The sequence below is a fragment of the Haemaphysalis longicornis genome, unplaced genomic scaffold, assembly GCF_048455015.1.
Source record: "Haemaphysalis longicornis isolate Haplotype H1 unplaced genomic scaffold, Haemaphysalis longicornis Haplotype H1 scaffold_1, whole genome shotgun sequence".
Classification (NCBI taxonomy): domain Eukaryota; kingdom Metazoa; phylum Arthropoda; class Arachnida; order Ixodida; family Ixodidae; genus Haemaphysalis; species Haemaphysalis longicornis.
In genome coordinates this window covers 441,957,382-441,978,213 of record NW_027526203.1, presented here as the reverse complement: position 1 = coordinate 441,978,213, position 20,832 = coordinate 441,957,382, and the positions used below count along the sequence as shown (strand labels likewise).

Below are 20,832 nucleotides of genomic sequence, written 5' to 3'. Positions count from 1 at the left end.
GCCACGGTAAGCTCAGTCTTGCTGAAGCTAAAGTCCTGCGCAAGTGATTCTCATCAGCACTGCCTTGACATTGGATTTCAGTCTCGGTGTGGATTAACACGAGAAAGGTCACATGTGAGATCTTCATACCTGCCAGGTTTGCCGGGATGGCATTAGGGAGACCTGACCGGCGGGGGGGGGTGTGTTGTAGCAACAACAGAATACCTAACTTTACACACATTTTTTTTGTTTACTTGCAACTTAGCAGGGAATGGACTGTTTCTTCGTCCAAACTACCAACAAGCTACACCACTTAAATGTTCGACGTGGCTGACGCCGCCCTTTTCAGAAAGTCCTGGAAGTAGTACTGCCAAGCGCAATACAAAACAGCAGGAACTGAACTGTTTTGTTGTTTCGTCTAAACGGCTGTCCAGAACGGCCGTGCTCGTTCGTAAATGAAAGCGGCGGCGGCGCTGCGTTTATATGAACAGTAAACTAACAATGGGATGAACAGGTTTACCATCTGCGCATGGCCGACTACGATTTTTAAAGGAGCCATGAAGACAAAATACAAGTTTGTGTTATTGGAAAGATTTCGCGTTTTGTAGTGCCCCCAGCGCTTGTTCGAATGCAAACACTGCTTTATTCACTGAGAAATTAATCAATTTATGTTAAAATTTTGATTTTCCCGCTAAATCGTGTGTTTTCGTGGCTGCAATGACATCACAGACCGCTCTGCAGCCTAGGATCCCTTGATTCGCGCGTCCGCCGTACAGGGTAGAGACACGTACACGCTGGGGCCGCCATTTTGGATCGCTCGCTCGCCGCCGAAGCAAGTCATTGTATCAAAATCGCGCTAAATGTATCGCCGCAACGCGGTTAACTGGCAAAGTTTGAATCAACTTATCTGTTTAGCGTTGCTGGGTCGCGTGGGAAATGAAACGAACAATGCGCTGAGCACGTTGACCCAATTGCAGCGGCACAGGACTGTTAAAAGGGTGTCTCCACCCTGTACGGCAGAGATGGTATCGAGGTATTCGCGCGTTTGTTTACGTTACTCAACCTAGATGGCGCCACCATACCATGGCGTGTCGTTTTCTGCCTTTTTTTTCGTCCTGGGAGAAAATAGTTTCGTGAAACATACTGCTCGCTCGACAAATATGTTCACGTAAGACACCGTCACGTCAATCAATCGGCCAGTGTCGTCTGAGACAACCCCAAAGCCCCGCAGTCCTGTGCAGCTAAACAAGAATAGTGTGCGCAGTACCAACAGCAGCAGTATGCAGCGGTACTTCTATGTTTACATGTGCTTTCGTAACTTACACTTACCACCATTCTTACGGCTTTAAAAAGAATGTGCCCTAAATTTAAGGCAAATAGCTCGTTCGGTAGGCTTATACTCTGCCTAATTTTTGTTTGCTTTTGCTGCCCTCCGCCAATCGCAGAGCTGTCTCGTGTGACATCATAGGTTCTGTTGCGGGAAATGAGCTAGTGGGTCGCATGGCCATTTCCTTTTTTCCTAATTATGTGGCTTATTCGACCGAAGTTTACGTTAAAAGTGGTGTCAGTATGATTCTAACGAGGCAGTCTTTTGAATGAACCAAACTTGTGTTTTCTCTTCATGGCTCCTTTAAGCACTTCACTGATAACGATGCCAATTGGTGTTGGGTTGGAATTGTCAGGTATACCTCCGGAGCATTGTGGCCAGACTGGGAAAAAGATTTGGCCAAAGACGGGTGCGCTTTCGGGAGATGTTGGTTTCGGTCGTACAATCGTACAAAACCATGCAAAGTCGGGAGTCTCCTGGAAAATTCGGGAAACCTGGCAGGTATGGATCTTTAGTTCTCTTAAATGTGAAGTTTGAGAGGCTGTGCTCGCAAATTTCGTTGTGGCAGTAGCGAAATGAAAAGAGGGCAGGTAGACACAAACACATTTCTGTGAAATGGCTGCTTTCTACTCTTGATTACAGCAGAAAGGCTTGTTAGCAATCTCCAGAGCAACATTTAACGATTTAATGGTTAGCATAAAGAGCTTAGCCTTCTCCATCGGCTTCCCTTTTTGAAATGCCACTGGCAACGTTGGCTGCCACTGGCAGCCTATTTTATGTTCACTGCAGGATGACAGCCTTTTCCATTCGCCTCCAACAGCTCTTATCCTGAACTGTCCAAATCAATTCTTTGCCACCAAGCTTCCTTATCTCACCCGTCCTTCAAGTTGTCCGCCTTCCTGGACCTCTGGCACCGTCTGTCAGAAGCCACTCGGTTACCCACTGGATGCAAGATGTCATTCAGCCATTCGGTTATTCAGGAAGCAGCCGACAGAGAGCTTGCTTGTATGCTAAGGGAAACGAAATGCAACAAGGAATGATGCAGTGCAGATAAGCTAAGGGGTTAAGGGGTCACAAAAGGTTAGCGGTTGACCCTGCATTTAAATATTCACTAAGCAGGCTGATTCCAGAACTTCATTTATTACTATCTCGTTCAGTGATCAGTGTTCCTGTAGAGCTCGAATGAATCTTGTGTCACAACCACTTACAACGGAGCGGCAAAACAGGTTCCACCATCACTTTGAAGTTCCTTTGATGTGAAAGTGAATTGTCTGCGTACTCTTGTACCGCGGGAGTTTTCTTTTAAATTTGTGAATACTGCCACCACTGGAGTTGGAGAAAATGGAAAACTGCTGGTGCTATTCCTTCTCGGAGCATCTCCTCTTCCCCACTCAAGCGCAGGGTAGGACCAGGGGGGAGTATATGGGAGAGGCTCTTTTCCTGCAGTGGTGATGATGATGATGATGGTTCTAATTTTGTGAATTGAGAAAGCGAATTTACCGTTTCTTTTTTATACTGCAAATTGACTTTTCTTGAAAAAATTATTTTGGCTTTTAGCCTTGCTTGTTTATTTTATGTATTGGCTTTAAGCTTTGCTAGCGTGGGTATGGTTCCCCACTTCATCTTTCTTACTTTTTTGTGGGGGAGGGGGGAATGCGGAATTTTTCCAAGGATTTCAAAGGCTGACGGTGACGGTGATGAAGGCGATGATTCCACATTCTCAGCGCGCTGGGAGAAATAGTTCAGCTGTAAATATGGAGGGGTTCCCAACCATGACAGTGGGCTCCCTTGAGTGTTGTTTCCCTGACCTGCTTTCGCAGCTGTTCACAGAGCGCAACCTGATGCGTGTGCCGTCGTACGTGCTGCTGCCCGGGGACGAGATCCACCGCTCGCCCGACAGTGACGCAATCCCCGTGGCCGTCCTGAAGGCACAGGCGGCCACTTTGAAGAAGCGCATCGCCCAGGTACACTTTATTTCCTTAATTGATTCAGTGTTCCCCGTAAAAAAACAAAAAAATGTTTGGGGGAAAAAAACCTGCTCCAGCTGAGCTATGGCAGGTTAACAGCCAATAAACAATAAATAAAAAGGGGGCGACCACCCAAACGTATTTTTCCCTAAAAACCAATTTGTAGATGAGAATAAAAAAGCAGTCACACTCAGCACAAAACTAAACTCTCCACACCTACCCAAATCTACCTATCCAGTACGCCTACCTACCCACAGTGTACCTACCCAGGTAGAGTGATGGAACTGGCTTTACGCCGCAGTGGCGTGGTGGCTAAAAGGCGTGCTGCTGTTGAGTCCAAGGATGCGGGTTCGATACCCGGCCGTGGCGGCCGCTTTTCAGATGGAGGCGAAAACGCTCGTGTGTCGCGGTTCTAGCACACGTTAAATGCAGACAAAATTAAAGTTTGCTTTATTCGAAAGATTTGGTGCTTTATAGTGCCCCCAGTGCTTGTCCGGCAGCAAACAATGCTTTGTTCACTGAGAAGTTAGTGAATCTGAGCTGAAATTTTGATTCTCCTGCCAAATCACATTTCGTGATGTCTGCGATAACGTAACGAGGACTGGTCTTCAAGCGAACATTAGTGCACTGTTTACTTTGCAGCGGACTGCGGGACAAATTTGGTACGGTTAGTCCTTCTAGATGGCGCCACCATGCTGTGCAGGGCTGCTTTCTGCCCTTGCTCTGTTTCTGACCGCATTTGCACCTGGCTTGTTTTTGCTATGGTAGGTAGTAATCGTTTCATGAAACATGGGGTATGCTCGACAAACAAGGTCACATAAAGCAATGTCACTTACGCCGATTGACCAGTGTTGTGTGAGACAACTGCAAAACGCCGGACTGCTGTGCTGCTATAATAACAAGCATAGGGAGTACAGTACCAACAGCAGTGTGCAGTGGTGTTTCTATGTGTTCGTAACTTCCATTGTTTACCCGACCATTCTCAGTGCTGTAAATTGAATATGCATTTCATTTAAGCGAAAATAGCTGGTTCTGCAAGCTTATAAGCCCTGCCTAAATTCTGTTTCCTTTCACCGGCCTCAGCCAATCGCACAGCTGGGCATATGACGTTACAGGTTGAAGTGCTGGAAATGAGCTGCTGGGTCGCATGGCCATTTGTTTTAGATGCGAAGCAGCTTGTGGTCGAGCCTGTTCCCTCCGCCGTTGTGTAGGCACCGTTGTGCGGCTTCCACGCCCCCACTGCGCATGCCTGGCCAGGCACCACTGATGATGATTGTGGCAGGATGCCCCTAGGGATTGGCCAACCAAAGAATCCTTCACGAGATAGCTTCGCGTTCAACCACCGTCATCTTTCCATAGGGGAACCTTGAGTACCACACCCCCACTGCGCATGCCTGGCCAGGCACCGCTGATGATGATTGTGGCAGGATGCCCCTAGGGATTGGCCAACCAAAAAATCCATCACGAGATAGCTTCGCGTTCAACCACCGTCGTCATCTTCCCATAGGGGAACCTTGAGTACCACACCCCCACTGCGCATGCCTGGCCAGGCACCGCTGATGATGATTGTGGCAGGATGCCCCTAGGGATTGGCCAACCAACGAATCCTTCACGAGATAGCTTCGCATTCAACCACCGTCATCTTCGCGTAGGGGAACAATGAGTACCACACCCCCACTGCGCATGCCTGGCCAGGCGCCGCTAATGATGATTGTGGCAGGATGCCCCTAGGGATTGGCCAACCAAAGAATCCATCACGAGATAGCTTCGTGTTCAACCACCGTCGTCATCTTCCCGTAGGGGAACCCTGAGTAGTATGCGAGGCATTCCTCCTCTCCTCTCCGAAGCTCCTCTCCTCTCCGGGATCGCCCAATAAATGGCAACACCTGCGGTAGCTGCTGCATACTCCGCTGGGGGCGCCACTGTAGCTCCGCGGTATAAATGACGCGCGCGTGCTTCGGTCCCCTCATTCTCCTCCCGCAACGCCGCGATCGAACTGAAAACTAATGGGGACTTGAGTTGACCCCATGGCTGCTTCACATACTACTCAGGGTATGTGATCACCATCTATCTACGGGAAGATGGTGAAATTTTTTTTCTTCCTAATTATATAGCTTATTTGAGCAAAGTTTACATTAAATGTGGTGTCAGTATGATTCTGACGAGTCAATCTTTCGAATTAACCAAACTTGTGTTTTGTCTGCGTGGCCCCTTTAAAGATCCCCAGGTGGTAAAAATTGATCCGGAACCCTTTATTATGGCATGCCTCATGGCCTAGGTGCAGCTTCAGCCCTTTAAACCACCAAAATTAAAAAAAAAATCAAATTTGAGTTGCATTTTGTGTTTCTGCCTTAGGAGTGTTGTAGATAACAGGCGTGTGATTATTAAGAACATTGAGTACTTCACGAATAGCGTTTGCCGTTTTATTCCATTGGAAGCACAGTTTTACCTTTCGGAGTACTCAGTTTTTGGAAGTTCGAAATTAACGAATAACAGAGCTCTGAAAGTTGGCTCTGTCACACGACTTGCGGGTTTTTAAGCTTCACCACACGGCATGCCCCGTTGGGTTGGCTTTCCCGCAAGAAAGTTCTGCAAAAAAGCCTGTCATGTGTAAACCTTGCGCAAAGCAAGTGTATGCTAACTTCACGTATGTTAGCTGAAGTCGAAAGTACTTGTGTAGATTTGATAATTCAAAAAGAAGTTTTTTTTGTCAAAAGGAGAGGCATAAGTTCGTTTTTTCACTGCTTCGCCATCTCTTATTTTTGATTTTTCGAACCATTTCTTTCGTCTACCATTAGGCCATTAAGAATCAGATGTGCTTAGTCCCGATTGCTTAAGTTATCTTTTTTTCCTTCATAAAGCAGAGACAGTTGTAGTCAAATGTACTCGGTTTGATTTGCAGTTGCCATTTGTAAATAGTATTTGATTTGGTTCAGAATATATTTTGACTTCTTAGAGTGGATTTCAATTTGGCACTATGTATAGCAGATTGTAAATCTACACAAAGAGCTTGATAATTCACCATACTTCATTTCGTGTTTGGTGTGTGCAATGTGGCTACAAAAGCAGCTTTTACAACAATGACAAAAAAGAATCGTTCCGCAATATTGTTTCCTCTCCCCTAATAAAGGGACGTCGATCTGCCATAAGCAATTGCGGAGATTTCAGAGTCATCACATGGCCGGGGCCTTTTGGAAAGACCACATGTTTGTCAAGGTGTTTCCTGATGGAAGAAGGGAACATCAAGACACTGTCCAGGCTCCCCACATTGTCGCTAGGTGCTAGCCAGCTGACTGGCATACCGTATTTTCTGGTCTATGTCGCACCCACCTGAAAACGACAGTTTTTCCAAAAAGAAATGTATATAAGTTGCACCGGCGTATAAGATGCGCCAGTGTACAAAATGCACTTGTTAATTAGGTAAAATCGTAGAGGATCCGTTCGTTAGAAAGTGCGGTCAGAGTACATGGTTGCGGCGGCCACCACCTCTGAACGCAACCCCATGTAAGCAGTGCTAGTACGTGCACCTACGGTCCAAAGTCGAGACAGAACTGACTTCTCAAAGATGGTTTATTGATACACACAGATGGCATGTACTTACAGGCAGCGTTGAGGCAAAAACATCGCAAATGCAACATCAAGACACTGTCCACATTGTCACTAGGTGCTAGCCAGCTGACTGGCATAGGTATACCTTTATTGCAGATGGGTTACACTTCATGGGGCAGCTCTTAGCAATAAAAGACGCACCATATTGATTATTTTGAGTTTTAATCTATCTAGCTCAGCGCTCAATTTCACGTTGCATCGTACACTAGTCTTACTTCCTGTTGGGAGAATGCAGTCAGGTGGTATTCCAAAAACATGGGAGAAAATCGGGTCTCGCCTTTCCATACCTGGGCCTTATGGGGGGTTTCCAGCTCTACGTATTAAAGAGGCCACAAGGACAAAATTCAAGTTTTGGTCACTCAAAAAACCACTTTGTCACAGTAACAATGATATCAGTTTTATGTCAAACTTCAAACAAATAATCTGCTGATTAAAGAAAACAGATGAAACAGTGGTGACTCTCCGTCCACTTTCTGGCAAGGTCTCTATGAGGTCACAGAATTTTGTTTATGTGATCAACGGCCATTGACCTAAGACCGCTGAGCAACATGACTGGGCGGTTGTTGTGCGGCTTCTAGTTTTGTTTGAGCATATCACTTTAATCCTAACATGCTGTTAGCACACTGGGCATCCTCGATTTACCAGTCCTGGATGGTTTGCGGGAAGTTTGGGGACTACGTGCTTCCCGAAGTCCCATAGGAATCGTGGGAAAATCGCGCGCCAGATCGTGTCTCGGGCAGTTTGCGGACAATCCGGGACTGATAATCAAGGAGGCCCACTGTTAACCATGTTTCCAGTGTTTCCCTCTATCGCGTCGCTGGTAAACTTGTGTTCTGCGAAATTTGAAAGTTTTTCAACATTTCTTGCATTTTTGGGGGTTAAGACTGGAATGGAGCTGAGCGAGTTACCAAAAACTAGTTCTTCCAAACTCAGATTAGAATACAGAGATAGACAACAAGTCACACTTATTAAAACCACACTTGGGACCATACACTGTGGACAGATGCAACAGACACACAGAAGTCGCCTTGGCCAGGTTACGGAAAGGCCACACGCATGCGACGCACTCGCACCTCCTCTCTGGTTCTCCAAGACCCGTGTGTAGCAGGTGTGGGGAGGGCCTATCCGTAGTCCACATCCTAGTCGCATGCAAGACCCTCAACACAACACGCCAGAAAGACTTGAGAGAACTGTGCAGACAACTCATTCCGCCACGCCCATTGTTGTTTTTGGGTAACAATGCCATGGTTTCTGTGAAACGCGTTTTTAAGTATTTGTCAGATGTTAAGTTTTTAAACCTCATTTCCTATCATGCATATTCAAAACTGGCCCTATACACTGGTTATCACCATTGCCTTTAACTCTGGCTTACACGTTTTAATACCTGCTTTTTTGTGGTGATCACTTTTGCTTGGCACTCTTTGCCCTAACTGGCCTTACACCAAAAAAATCCAACAATCATCATGAGTTCTTTCTAACTGAAGAAAATACGACCTTCTTAATTTTGGAAGAACTAGCTTCGCGAACTCGCTCAGCTCCATTCCGGCCACAAAAGTCTTTCCTAACCGAAAAAATGAAGCGAAAATGTTGTGCTACAGGTATGCAGTATGGACAGAAGTGACGTGATGTGGGTCTGCACTATACAGGTAGTTATAAGAGTGGTCACTGCTCATTCACATTCAAATGACATGCTCAAGCAAAACTAGAGGCCCCACCACAATTGGCCAGGCATGTTTCATGGTGATGGCTTCGGTCGGCAGCAGTCAATCATGCAAACAAGATTCTGTGGTGTCATTGGGACCTTCACCAGAAAGTGGCTCGAGAGTTGGTGAAAATTAATCTGTTTTCCTTAAGGGGACCCTGCAACATGCTGTGAGCAGTGCAAATAAACCTGGGCAATGTTTAGACTACACTGCCAGGAGTACCCGAGCCAAATGTTGCTCGCGCACACAAAACGGTAAGCTCACAAATTGCTGTGAAGGACGCGGAAAAATCAACCGCGCTCTCTTCAGTTTCCCTCATTGTGCACCACTGCAATTACATCATTACAGCGGTGTCTGACCTATTGGCTGTGGCTGGTCAACTTCACAGTTTATTTCTCGCATTTCCTGTGGCGATCCGCTGTCATCGGCGCTGTGCACCAACCTCTTCTATGCCTGAACCTCTACGAGCAGTTTTGGCGTTTCTTTTGCGTTTTGAGTGCACGCGGAGTTTGAGGGACAAACTCAATACCCCCTATTCAACCAGACCACTTGACAACAAGCATTTATGGCTTTAAAAGTGCCGCACCGGCCTCAGCACATGCTTGCAAGCAGGCAGCCATGCCTGTTTTCTTGTTGCACCAGACTGGAAATACACCCCTCCATGTTGTGGAGAACAAGAGAAAACTAAGGCCACCGAAGAGATTGCACGAGTCGCCCCCCTCACAGGGAGATAGCGCGCAACTTTCGTCGCATAGTCCACGGTCAAGTTGAGAGGGAACAATTATGCGCGATTTTTTATCTCGCATAGCTTCAGTGATCGTAAATGGATTTCTATAGTTCTTGAAGAAGGAGATTGGTGGGACAATAGACTTCACCCCAAAATGCATTCTGAGTAGTCAGTGGTAAGTGCTGCAGGGCCCCTTTAATATCTCCATTATTTGTGTTGCGTTTGCGATGATATCGGTATCATCATAATTGGGACAAAGGTGTCTTTTTAATGAACCAGTCTTGTGTCTCGTCTTCACAGCCCTTTAAAGAACGGTGGCCTTGCCCAGAGGAGTCACAGCGTGATTGAAAACTAGAGCGCTACTTGGACAACGACAGTAAAGAAGGACAACGGGACAGAGCACTTGTCCTGTCGTCCTTTTTTACTGTCATTGTCCAAGTCGTGCTCTATTTTTCAATCACAATGCACCATCTTGCCCAACAGCTTTGTTTAATGGAGTCACAGCCTGCTCTTCCTACCTCTTCTTATCCAGGAGAAAGTGCGGCAGGAAGCGTTGAGGCACGAGTTGGCACAGCAGGAGGTCACACGGCGCCACCTGAGGTCCGTCATGGAGAAGATCTGTGCGGTGCTGGAGGGCCTCCCGCAAGCTTCAATTGCCTCCTGGTCGACCACGACAGTGCCGGAAGGCAGCTACATGATGGGGGGAGGAGGGGAGCAGCCCACCCCCTCCCAACACGACAGCACCTCTCTGTCAGACCTCACGGGCTCTGTGGTGCCGAAGAAACCTCACAAAGTTTTGTGAGCTACAAAAATATCAGTGCTATTTTTTATCTGTGCTTTGGGTTTCGTGATTGTTAGCCCATTCACCACTGCACATCTGCCACAGTGGCTACAGCAATGCGCCACTGGGCCCAGTGGCGCATTGAACACGGTGGCCGCTTTTCTGACGCAGGCAAAAAGCAAAAGCTCTCGTGCGTTGAGATTTCAGTCCACGTTAAAGGTCCCTAGTTGGTTGAAATTGATCCGGAGCCCTCCACTGTGGTGTGCCCCATAGCCCAGGTGTAGCTTCAGCATGATAAATGCTTAAAATTTGAAAATTTTGAATTTTTTGTCCGTGCACACACAGAAGTATTTCAAGCCATGTATTGTTGACAAAAATCACGACGAGAAGAGCCCAGCGAGATAACCGTGCAACAGCTGCCATTTTTCTTAAATCACGACGTCACATCCGGCAAGATAAAAAGGCCGCTTTCTTTGATTTTTGATGTCCGGTTGGCGCATGCACAGCTGGGCTCGTCCACCGTTCCTGAACGTCAGGTGGTAAACCATGGAGGAGTAAACGCTTGCTCAATGTGAGCTGCTTTTGAGCAAAGAACCGCCAACTTTGGTAGCAACCACTGACAAAAGCACTGCTTTTGGAGCAGTCCTCAAGTAGAAACCTGTAGAACAGTTGACAAATTCTTTGCCTGTGGCTTTTTTGTGCCATTTTCAATAATTAATGAGACATTTAGTTTCAGTTAAATTCAAATTAAATTTTGGTCGAATTGGCTGGTAGCTGATTGAGGTAATGTATTTCTAATTATTCAAGGGCTGCGTCAAGAGAAGGAAATACAGCTGATGAGATTCCGAATTAAAACACATATGCAACTTTGCGAGTTTTGATAGCTGAGAGACGGCTAAAACCACCGTAGCTAGCAAACGTTCCATTTTCCAATAAAAGTGCGTCCCAAGGTAAAAAACATCTTAGCATACTACGGTTGCGACACCTACCTTCAGCAAATCTAAGTGTACATGCGCGCAAAAGTTATTGTCTTCCCGTTTTTTTTGTAGTATCAGATATTACCACTAGATGACACAGCAAACGTATTAGTGAGTCTTTCGCACGTTTATTGTCGTTGGTTTATCTACTAGGATGTTTCGGGTCTTGAGCAGCACAGAAACTTCGAAATTTCGGTACCGGGGCTGCTGAAGGCCGTTCTATCAGAATATGCACACCGGCAGGCACACAGCTTTTAAAACGCTGCAGTTGGGCGAAAATGTGCACTGATGTCTTGAACCTTGCAACGAACCGCGCCCCAGAACTCTTGTGCTTGGGACTGTGTTGCCGCACGGGTTGCTGGTGTGCGAGTGCCTGCGTTGTGTGTCGGTCTCCATGACTGCGTTTACCTGCTTGACATCCACTTGGCTCTCCCATTGGATATGACGAAAATTCGGCCCCGACGTACGCTTGTGGGTGCCAAATTAAAGGCCAACTGCACTCAAATTTCACCCTGGGTAAATGCCTTCGAAATGTGTAGTAGGTACCATAAGAACTACTGCGACGTGACCGGTAGCTCTGTGCAATGCGTGGTTATTCAGTTTCAGGCACTCAAAATAGCGCCGTTGCAGACGACAAAGCACCTGCCGGCGTGTCGTGCAAACAGCCATTTAGCGGAAGTGACATGCCAGCCGTCCAGGCCGATCGGCCTTCCTCGCAGCGGGAGAATCCAGGAAACTCGTATTTCGCGCCGGTACGCCTGGCTTTCATGGCTCCGAAGAGGCTTCGTTGACCGTACGGTTCTCTCCTTTTCGAGTGTCGGTGTGCTGCTGCCAGAGCGCACGTGCTTGCGGGACAAGCGCTCGCTTGTCCGCGCGCCTCCCACACTCCCGCACGCGCGCGCTCACACTCTCCTCCTGGCTGGCCGAGCCGGCTGCGTAGACCGGTCCGCACAGCTCGCGCCGTCAGGCCAGGCCGTCTGGCCGCTCGCGCCGACGGCTGATACGTCACTTCCGCCTGTCCGTAATGGCCGCGTTTTGCCCAGTTTCGTTTTCAAAATCGTCGATTTTTGCTGGTCGCTGGCGGCGTAATTACGCACATTTTAGGCGTCATACTATGCAGGAACAGTGATTTCGCGCGGTCGAAATTTTGAGTGCAGTTGGCCTTTAAGCCCCTCGGTGATTAGGTAATCGTTTACAGTGCAGGTACTTAGGAGTGACTTGCAGTTTCACCATGTACGATCAATCCTCATTGTCATCTTAATTAGTAGACAAAAGTTGTCCTCTCGCAACGGTAAATGAACCGCCGCAGGAACGAAATTTTCGGTTCCTTCGTATCATCGAGATTTTACTGTACCTACATGAAGTGTTGGGCCCGCTCGCTGGAAAAACGGCAACACACATTGCCAATTTGTCAGCTTTCGTGGAGAAAGTGCGTGACATTTCCCTGGATGAAGGCGACGTAATGGTGTCCTTCGACGTCAAGTCACTCTTCACTTCGGTTCCGGTTGACTTGGCCGTAGCGACATGCAAGGAGGTCCTGCAGCGGACGAAACGCTCGTGGAACGCACATCTTTGGAGGTAGAACATGTGTGTTGAGTGATTGATTGATTGATTGATTGTAGGGTTTAACGTGCTGAGGCAACGCAGGTGATGAGGTGCACCGTAGTGAGGGGCTCCGGATTATTTTGACCTCCTGGGGATCTTTTACACGCGCTAAAATCTCGTACACAGGGATGTTTTTGCTTCTCACCTCCATCAGAAAAGCGGTTGCAGCAGCCGGGTTGCAGTACAACGCTTTAGTCACTGAGCCACCATGGCAGGTTAGAACACGTGTGTGAGTAGCTTGAATTTTGCTTAAGCAACACGTACTTCTCCTACCGCGGGCAGTTTTACAAGGAGATCCACAGAACTGCCATGGGAGCTTTTTATCCGTAACTACTGCAAATTTGGTCATGGAGGTCACTGAGCCAAACACCCTTATCGATTTCGCTCCCAAGCCGAAGATATTTGTCCGCTACGTGGACGACTGCTTCTGCATTATCAATAGGAATGATGCCCCACGGCTTCTGCTTCTGAACTCTGCAGAAGCCACCATCCAGTTTACAGCAGAATATGAGTGTTGCAGCGGCCTTCTTTTCCTTGATGTTGAGGTGAACCGTACCAGAACTAGCCTTTCGTTTGCTGTGCACAGGAAAGCGACGCATACCAGACATTACCTGAATTTTAATTCGTGCCACCCAGCCTGTCACAAGCAATCTGTCACTTCTTCCCTTGTGGAGCGGGCAACACGTATTTGCTCAGGTGACGACGACATGAGGAAAGAACTTCAGACAATACATCAAGAATTATTGATGAGCGGGTACCCGGAGAAGTTTATTAAGAATGTTGAAGATCGTGTCCTCAATCCCAGGCCACCCCAGGGCAAGTCATTTCGAAGACGCGTTGGCATCCATACATTCCTGGGGTCAGCGAAGCTAAGCCATATCTTTGCAAGGTATGACCTTCGCGTTGCGCACATGCCGTCATACAAGCTGAGGAATCAGATTGCTTGGACAGCAAGAGATACCCCGGTGTTGTCTACAAGATACCATGTGCAGACTGCAGCTGCAGTTACATCGGCGAAACTGGCAACTTCATCAGGAGATAAACGAACATCAAAGGGACGCGGGCAAGAACAGGAAAGTGCCGAACACGCTGGCCGAGCACGCCAATAATCATGGTCATTCCATCGATTGGGATAATGCCGCTATAATAGCCAAGGAAAAGAATTCAACCACGAGACTACTTTTGGAATCCGTGATTATTCAAACGACCGAGGATACTATCAATACGACAGATGGCAATCTGCCTGCAAGCTACACATTATGTCACATTTTAGAATTATAAGTGCATGGGTTACCGCTCTCGCCGGCTTGGTGTGATCAAGGAACCCGTACGGGTCCCGAAACGTCTGTGTTTTCACCTTGACTTGGTCAGTGACCGCATCTTCGTCCTCATCATGATGCCTGACCTGACGAAGTTTCGTGAAGCTCTTGACTTTACTTTATTTTATCAGTAAGCATTATGAGATTCTTAAATTTGACACATTAAAAATGTTTGTTTCAAGCTGGTAACCGGGGGTATATCAGGGCTTCCTAGTGAACACCGTTCAAAATTTGCCGTTTGTTTGGAAATGGATCAGTAATGATGACAGTGGAAAGCATTGATAACTTTTAAAAAATGAAATATTTTGTCTACAAAAACCTGGTCAACGTTTTTTACATGTCTGTTTATGCACATATCATCTGCATGCGCAACATGTCGGTCTCCATTCAAGATCTCTCTGATCGTTGAACGTATCTCAGCTGGGAAAAGGTCGTCTCGGTACCAAAGTTTGCATCAGCAAGGCACAAGATTGTCAGTGCAGCGTTTGCCGACCTGGTGTAGTGACCGGTAAAGTCACGTCAATACTCAATTAAAAGCTGTTCTTCTGGGGCTTGCTGGAATTCCAGTAAGTGCCGGTTGAGAACGGCGGACCGTCTTCCCACGATTGTGCAGGTCACTACTTTGAAAAGGTCTATTCGGGGGAGAAAGCGGTTTTAAACTCAATTCTCCTGACACATGTTGAGGGTAAAAATACAATAAATTCGGGTTTTACCTGAAAAAAAATCCCAAGTATAATTTAAAGTTGGGTGAAATGGCATATTTTGTCATTGCAAGATGCACAGTTTTGCCAAATGGTCAGGTGTCCACCACAAAAAAAAATGTTCCATTGTGGGTAGTAGCCTGGAAGAGAATGCAGCCAATATTCCACACCCCCTGTTTTTGTGTTGGCCCTCTTCTAAATTTGCTTTAATATTGTGGAAATTGATGAAATGATTTTATGCTGCTTTATATTGCCTAAAATAGTTGTCAAGCAACGTTTTACTATTTCCTGCAACTAATTTGCATTATTAACCTGACGTTGTCATATTGGGCATATTATTGGCATCTTGCATAAGTGGCACTCTGAAGCCACTAAATGTATACCCACTTCCCTCCTCCATCATCAGTCACTGTTGACTTCCCCTACCCATGCCCTTCCATGTATCAAAAGGAAATCGTTCATAAAAAAATTTCTCAGCAAGAGTTCACTGGTTACCTGTAAAATAGTAGCTACCTTAAGCATTTACCTTTGCCCTGCCTTGTGGTCTAAAAAAGTCTCCTTACACAAAAATATGTCCATCTGGTGTTTCATTTGGGTGCGTGTCTGTGTATACTCAGATTAGTGTGTTTATCTCATCACAGGAAGGTTAACCCTCCTTCATTGGATCAGCCTACCGGGATTTCCAGCACTTCACACATCGACTCGGCCACTTTAAATAGGTTTTCGCTGTAATGCAAATGTTTTGATATATTTTCTGTGATCCCTAAGTTATTTTTTATGATCATTCTTTTTAGTTCTTGCAGTTGACTTTTTTTCCACTATAACATTGAAAGGCTGAAAGGCATTCAGTATCTAGTCATTTTTTATAAGCATGTTCTAATTGCTATGGCAACCAAATAGGACGGGTTGTTTCTAATTTTTGCCTTTTATGCATATGAAGTTTTTATTTACTCCCACATCTTTTGGTCACCTTTTCTATTTTGACTTGTCATGTTTATTTTGAATAATAAAATTGCTAGTCTTGCAAAAGTTGCTCAGTGTGCTTATTACTGCATTTAAGGTGTGTCTAGACGCTTTATGTCAGTCAAATTTGTCAGGCCACATGAAATGCAGTGAAATGTGGTTATGCTGTCCCATGCAATATCAAAGTTGTTTTAGATGAAATCAGTTATACGTGTGCACTCTTATTCTGATAACCACATTTCTATATACCCCTGGGCGCAAAACAGGAAAAGAGCTACTATAAGAGTCGTCTTGATGACATCTTAATAAGATGATAGCAAGAAGACTACAATGATGCTGGCGTAAACTGCTGCGAGAGGTTTTCCTTTATGTCTCCACAACTAGTAGAAAGCATCTTCACAAGACATTGTCTCTATCTGGCATGCTTAGTTGTCTCGTAGATTGCTATTTAAGATTTTTGAGAACGTCGTCAAAACGGAGAATAAACGTTTTGTTGCTTTCAATCCAGATAGGTATGAGGTGTTTAGTATTCGTCCTGTAAATGTCTTGTTGGAAGTTTTAGCAGTCTCAGATATATCATCAAGAATATCTTGCAAGAGTTCTTGTAACTCAGGCATAGCGTCGCGTTAGGTGAGCAACAGGATAGCTATCTCCCGTCTTGGCAATGTCTATAAAAATCTTGATCAGATGTTGCGTAGACATCTTGGAGGTCTTGCCAAGATGTCGTATAGAAGTGTGGTAGCTGTCCTAATGTGCAGATCAAGATGTCTTGGACAGCTACACAAGATAAGTTTGAGACTTCTACAAGACGTGCTTGCGTTCACTGGGGCTCGTACAGGAGAGATTGCTCTGAGTATGCTCGCGCATTTCACCACTTTCCCTCCCTCGGCCAGTTCTCAAAATGTGGTAAGGTCGCAAGATCTCACTTGTGCACGTGGACAACCGCCTTGGGCGGCCCCGTGCATGCGCATGTAGCGTCGGTCAACACGCGTCACCATCGCGTCTGTGGCTACGTACATGCAATCAACTGTCGCATGGGTGATGTAATATTAAACCAATATTTTTAGATTTATTAAACGTACACCCCTTGTCAAAATATTGTTGGCCAATCCTAAGCCTTCTCGACCACAAACAATCTGCTTTACCTTTAAATGTGACATAAACATTTTAAGGCAGTAAAAAAGAACTCTAGCTTTCCTGCATAAAACGTTTCAGCCTCACTCAGGACGGAAGCTTGTATATTCAATTTTTTGCAGCCTGTGCGTTTCCGGCTTGGCCCACAAAATTTTGACAAAGACGTACGTTCCAGGAGAAGTGATTGACCCATCGAAAAAAAAAAACGCAAATGGTACTTTCCAGTGTTTCCAGTAATACTCCTGCAGACAAAAAAAGTTCTCGTTCTAAACTTCTTAAAGAAAAGTTTCATTAAAAATCGCACTCTTTCAAACAGCAAAAAAAAAAAAATTCTCATACATGAAAAAACGGCTTTGAAATGCGGCCTCTTCAGTAAAGGGTTTTTTTTTTTTCTGTTTATATATTTACTTAAGGCAACAAAACCTAATTTTTGCTATAGGTCAAACTATGTGATATCCAAAAGTTTACCCCAAATAGAAGAGATTGCTGAAAGACTATTAGTACTCCATATTAGGCCAGCCCTCACCACGCTCAAAAAGTTTTGGAAAAAAAAAAAACGTGCCACATATATATGAAAACTTAAAACTCATTCTTAAACACAGTGATTACAAAGCTTGATCGGAGTAAAGATTTTTCTAATTGAGCAAGAAAAATTCAATATGAACAGTGGCAATGAAGTCTTAGTGTCCTATATATAGTGCTCTAGAAGTTTCCTATACAAAGCGTGTGCTGTTTGAAGCAGAGTGGTTCTTCTGTATGTACAGTGCTGTGTGCGTTTCTGCATTCTTTCTTTTTACAAACTTTTAATCCATAGTACTTCTGCCACTGATGAAAAGCGTCTCATGGTACTCTGCACCCAATTCTGTAGTATATTCAGAAAAGAGAGCGTTTGGGCTAATCATATTAGATCAACTTCATTTTCCCTTATACGTGGGTACGGGCAAGGAGCAGCCACAGAAAGCTGCACAAGCAGCTTGATGGGGCAGCTGCCCTCATGCGTATGACAGCTTGAATGGAGCCAACCAAGGCAGGGAGCACAGCCAGAGAGAGAGACTGAGAAGAAAGGGGGTTTTGAATGCACATCAAGTAAATTTAATAGAAGTGCTAAACAGTCGCATTTAGCGGGGCAGCATTAGCAGCAAAGTGAAGAACAAATCAATGTCACAAATGCAGTGCAGGTATTAACAACAGGGTTGCATAATTCCCAGCCATGCGATTCGTGGCTCAGTGGCCAAGTGTTGTGGTGCTGACGCCCAATTAAGGATACAAGTTTGATTCCAGCTGAGGTGGCTGTTTTTTTTTTTTTTTTTAGAGAGCTTGAAAACAAATGCGGGTGTGTGTTTCGATATGTGGTTTAGATTCCCAGGTGGTCTGAATTCATCAACAGCCGTCCACTATGGCATGTTTCATAGTTCAGGTGTGCTTGCACTTCATGCGACACACTGTATTCTTGTGGTTTGTGAAACAACTTGTCAGCTATTCAATAACAATAACGTGGCTTAGACCACTGGGCACTAAGATTAAAATAAGTTGAACACTGCACTTCATCTGTGTTTTTGTTTCCTGTTAATACTTTGGGAGCCAGTAACGAGAACATGTACTCATATTACTTAATCCAACTAACTTATGCGTACGCCATACTTTTTAAGAGCTCCCATTGACTTTTGCTTCATCTTGCCGATTTATTATGTTCTAGTTAACCGTCCCGTACAGTTTTGTTGGTCTCAATGAGGTGGAACAAACAACCAATACGTCGAAGTGATTGCCTACCTCCATTAACTGGTGTGAAACGCAACATTCTGCAAAAGCACAACAGTTTTCCCAATGTAAAGTGCATGTGTACAATGAACACCTGCAGAACAAGGGTCCTTTAGAACTGAGTGCATGTAATTGCGTAGAAAGCTGGGGGCTTATTCATTGATCTCAGGCAATGAAAGCACTTGCATCAATGTCCTTTTCTCCACAAAGAAAGGAATTTCCTACCTTTTTGATAACTATGATTTGCTGCATGTGTCCATACGCGTGAGTATCTCACATGTCTATGCAGACTCTTTTCTAAGTTAACTTAAGTTGTTAGTTGCATCGTATTGTCTGTTGTATGTGTATCTTGTCCTCACATACAGTTGAACCTCGATTTAACGAAGTCACCGGGACCCGCAAATTATTTCGTTAAATTGGGAACTTCGTAAAATCGGGAGAACAAATTTATTGCCTCAAGAAAAGCTTGTGATGTTCGCCTGTGCGCCCTTTGTGAGCAGTGTGAGCACACACTTCTCGTAGCTGGCCAGTGAAGTCAAAGCGTCCTCGACACCCTCAAGTGCCCCAGCAAACCGCCTCAGAAGGTCGACGGCGTCCATCATCGGGCTCGGTGCGGGCACAGGAGCTTCAACAGTATCCAGATCATTCGCATCTTCAGACTTTTTTGTGCGCCGGAAACCAGCTGCACTATTTCCTCATCGTCGAGAACTTCTGTTGTGTCAGTGTGTGCGCCTGCGTCGGCGTTCATGAAGTCGTCAAAGTTTTGATCTGCGGCCACCTCATCACGCCGACGAAGCCCTTCCCAACAACTGGGTGATGCCTCTTCCTGCTCACGTTGTGGGCTTGTGGAGCTGGCAACACGAGCTAACAGCACACTGCCTTACATTCTAGACGCCACAAATTTGGAACCTTTATTCCCGGAATGTTTCGTTAAATCGGGTTTGGCGGCGAAGTTTGTTTCATTATTTCGAGTTCATAAAAGCATTAAACCTATGGGCAACTACGGGAGGAATCCGAATTTGTTCGTTAAATCGGGAAATTCGTAAAATCGAGTTTCAACTGTATTTCCATACATGACATGGCAGGCGCATGTGTTCAATATAGATGGCTCCTCTAAGGTGTAAACATTCAATTGTCATTGGACAATGTGGATTGCCTAGCTGTCTTCGCCGATACTGCATTTATATTGAGGGAAGTGGACTGGAACACATTCATACAATGTCCTGTGTCGGTGCTATCCTAAGTGGCCCTAAAAAGCAGACGTGTGCAGGCCACAATTAAAGGTTACTGCACGTAGCTTTGTACACAATAAGGTTAAGGTAACTACATCCTTGTTTCTTTTCCAAATTGCACACAGATAACAAGCTCTTATATATAATGAATGCATCATTTCATTTTGTGTCCGTTCAGGTGGGCTGAATAAATTGATATATCAAACTTTAATGCCTTGACCTGTTTATTATAACTGGGTTCGACTGTACTGGATAAAAATCTGCCTCTAGTGTCTAGGGCAGATGCCCTCCAAAGTGTTTGAGAGCATGAGAACACTGGGAAGTGTCCCATTATCACTGGTACTGCCCACAAACAAGTTCATAAGTTGCCTGTGACTTGAAAGTTGCCTGTAACTCATTTTTTGTTAAAAGATTATTTTAAGGTATTTTATGACTATAAAAGTATCTATATATAGTATAGAAACTATGCCTAAGACTTTTTATGAGCTATATGAATAAAAAATTGTTGCTTGTGCAGTGCTTTTGCAGTGTGGTATTTAGTACACTGTTCTGTTTTGCACCGTTGCAAAGTGCCACCTTCAGTTGTGATTATAGGGTTAGTTACAGTGTCTTAATAAATTATTACAATGACTTGTTATGCATGATTGATTATGAGGCTGGAAAAAAGCAATGCACTGCAACATACATAGGTCAACAATTCTTGAGTAGCAATCGCGATCCAGTGCATTTGGAACGGTGCACCGGTACTGAGTCACATGTGAAAAATTGATGGTGACAAAGCCTTGTCATAAGAAGCCCCAACAAGAAGCCTTGCCACAGGATAGTCCAAGTAAGAATGGAGCACTTCCAAGCTTTCCCACTGCGGCACGCGACTGCAGATACAGTTTTCGCTCTAGCATACACGTCAACATGGAACCACCAAGTCAAAGCTAGCATGTCTGCATTAGATCCTGGAAGGTAAGAGTAGCACGTTTAACGTATGGCTATTTTTGATTACTTTTGTTGTCTAAGATTACAACGTGGCCATTCAGCTCCTGTGTGCATGTTTCA

At 45.3% G+C, this 20,832-nt stretch overlaps 2 protein-coding genes across 6 annotated transcripts in view; one reads left to right on the top strand and one right to left on the bottom strand.

Annotated features, from left to right (window-relative positions):
* Positions 1-15,721, top strand: part of LOC144155847 (uncharacterized) — a 28,525-nt gene extending 12,804 nt beyond the window's left edge. Inside the window, exons 4-6 of one of the 2 annotated variants that reach the window (XM_077687527.1) lie at positions 3,127-3,270; positions 9,845-10,110; positions 15,337-15,721. In XM_077687527.1, coding sequence (XP_077543653.1) covers positions 3,127-3,270; positions 9,845-10,110; positions 15,337-15,427 — 501 coding nt within the window. In that variant the 3' untranslated portion in view covers positions 15,428-15,721. Of the gene's footprint in view, positions 1-3,126; positions 3,271-9,844; positions 10,143-15,336 lie in introns of those variants that run through there. The other variant, XM_077687528.1, reaches the window with a different exon arrangement.
* Positions 1-20,832, bottom strand: part of LOC144155851 (uncharacterized) — a 1,021,707-nt gene that overhangs the window by 196,596 nt on the left and 804,279 nt on the right. The gene's annotated exons all lie outside the window — the stretch shown is intronic.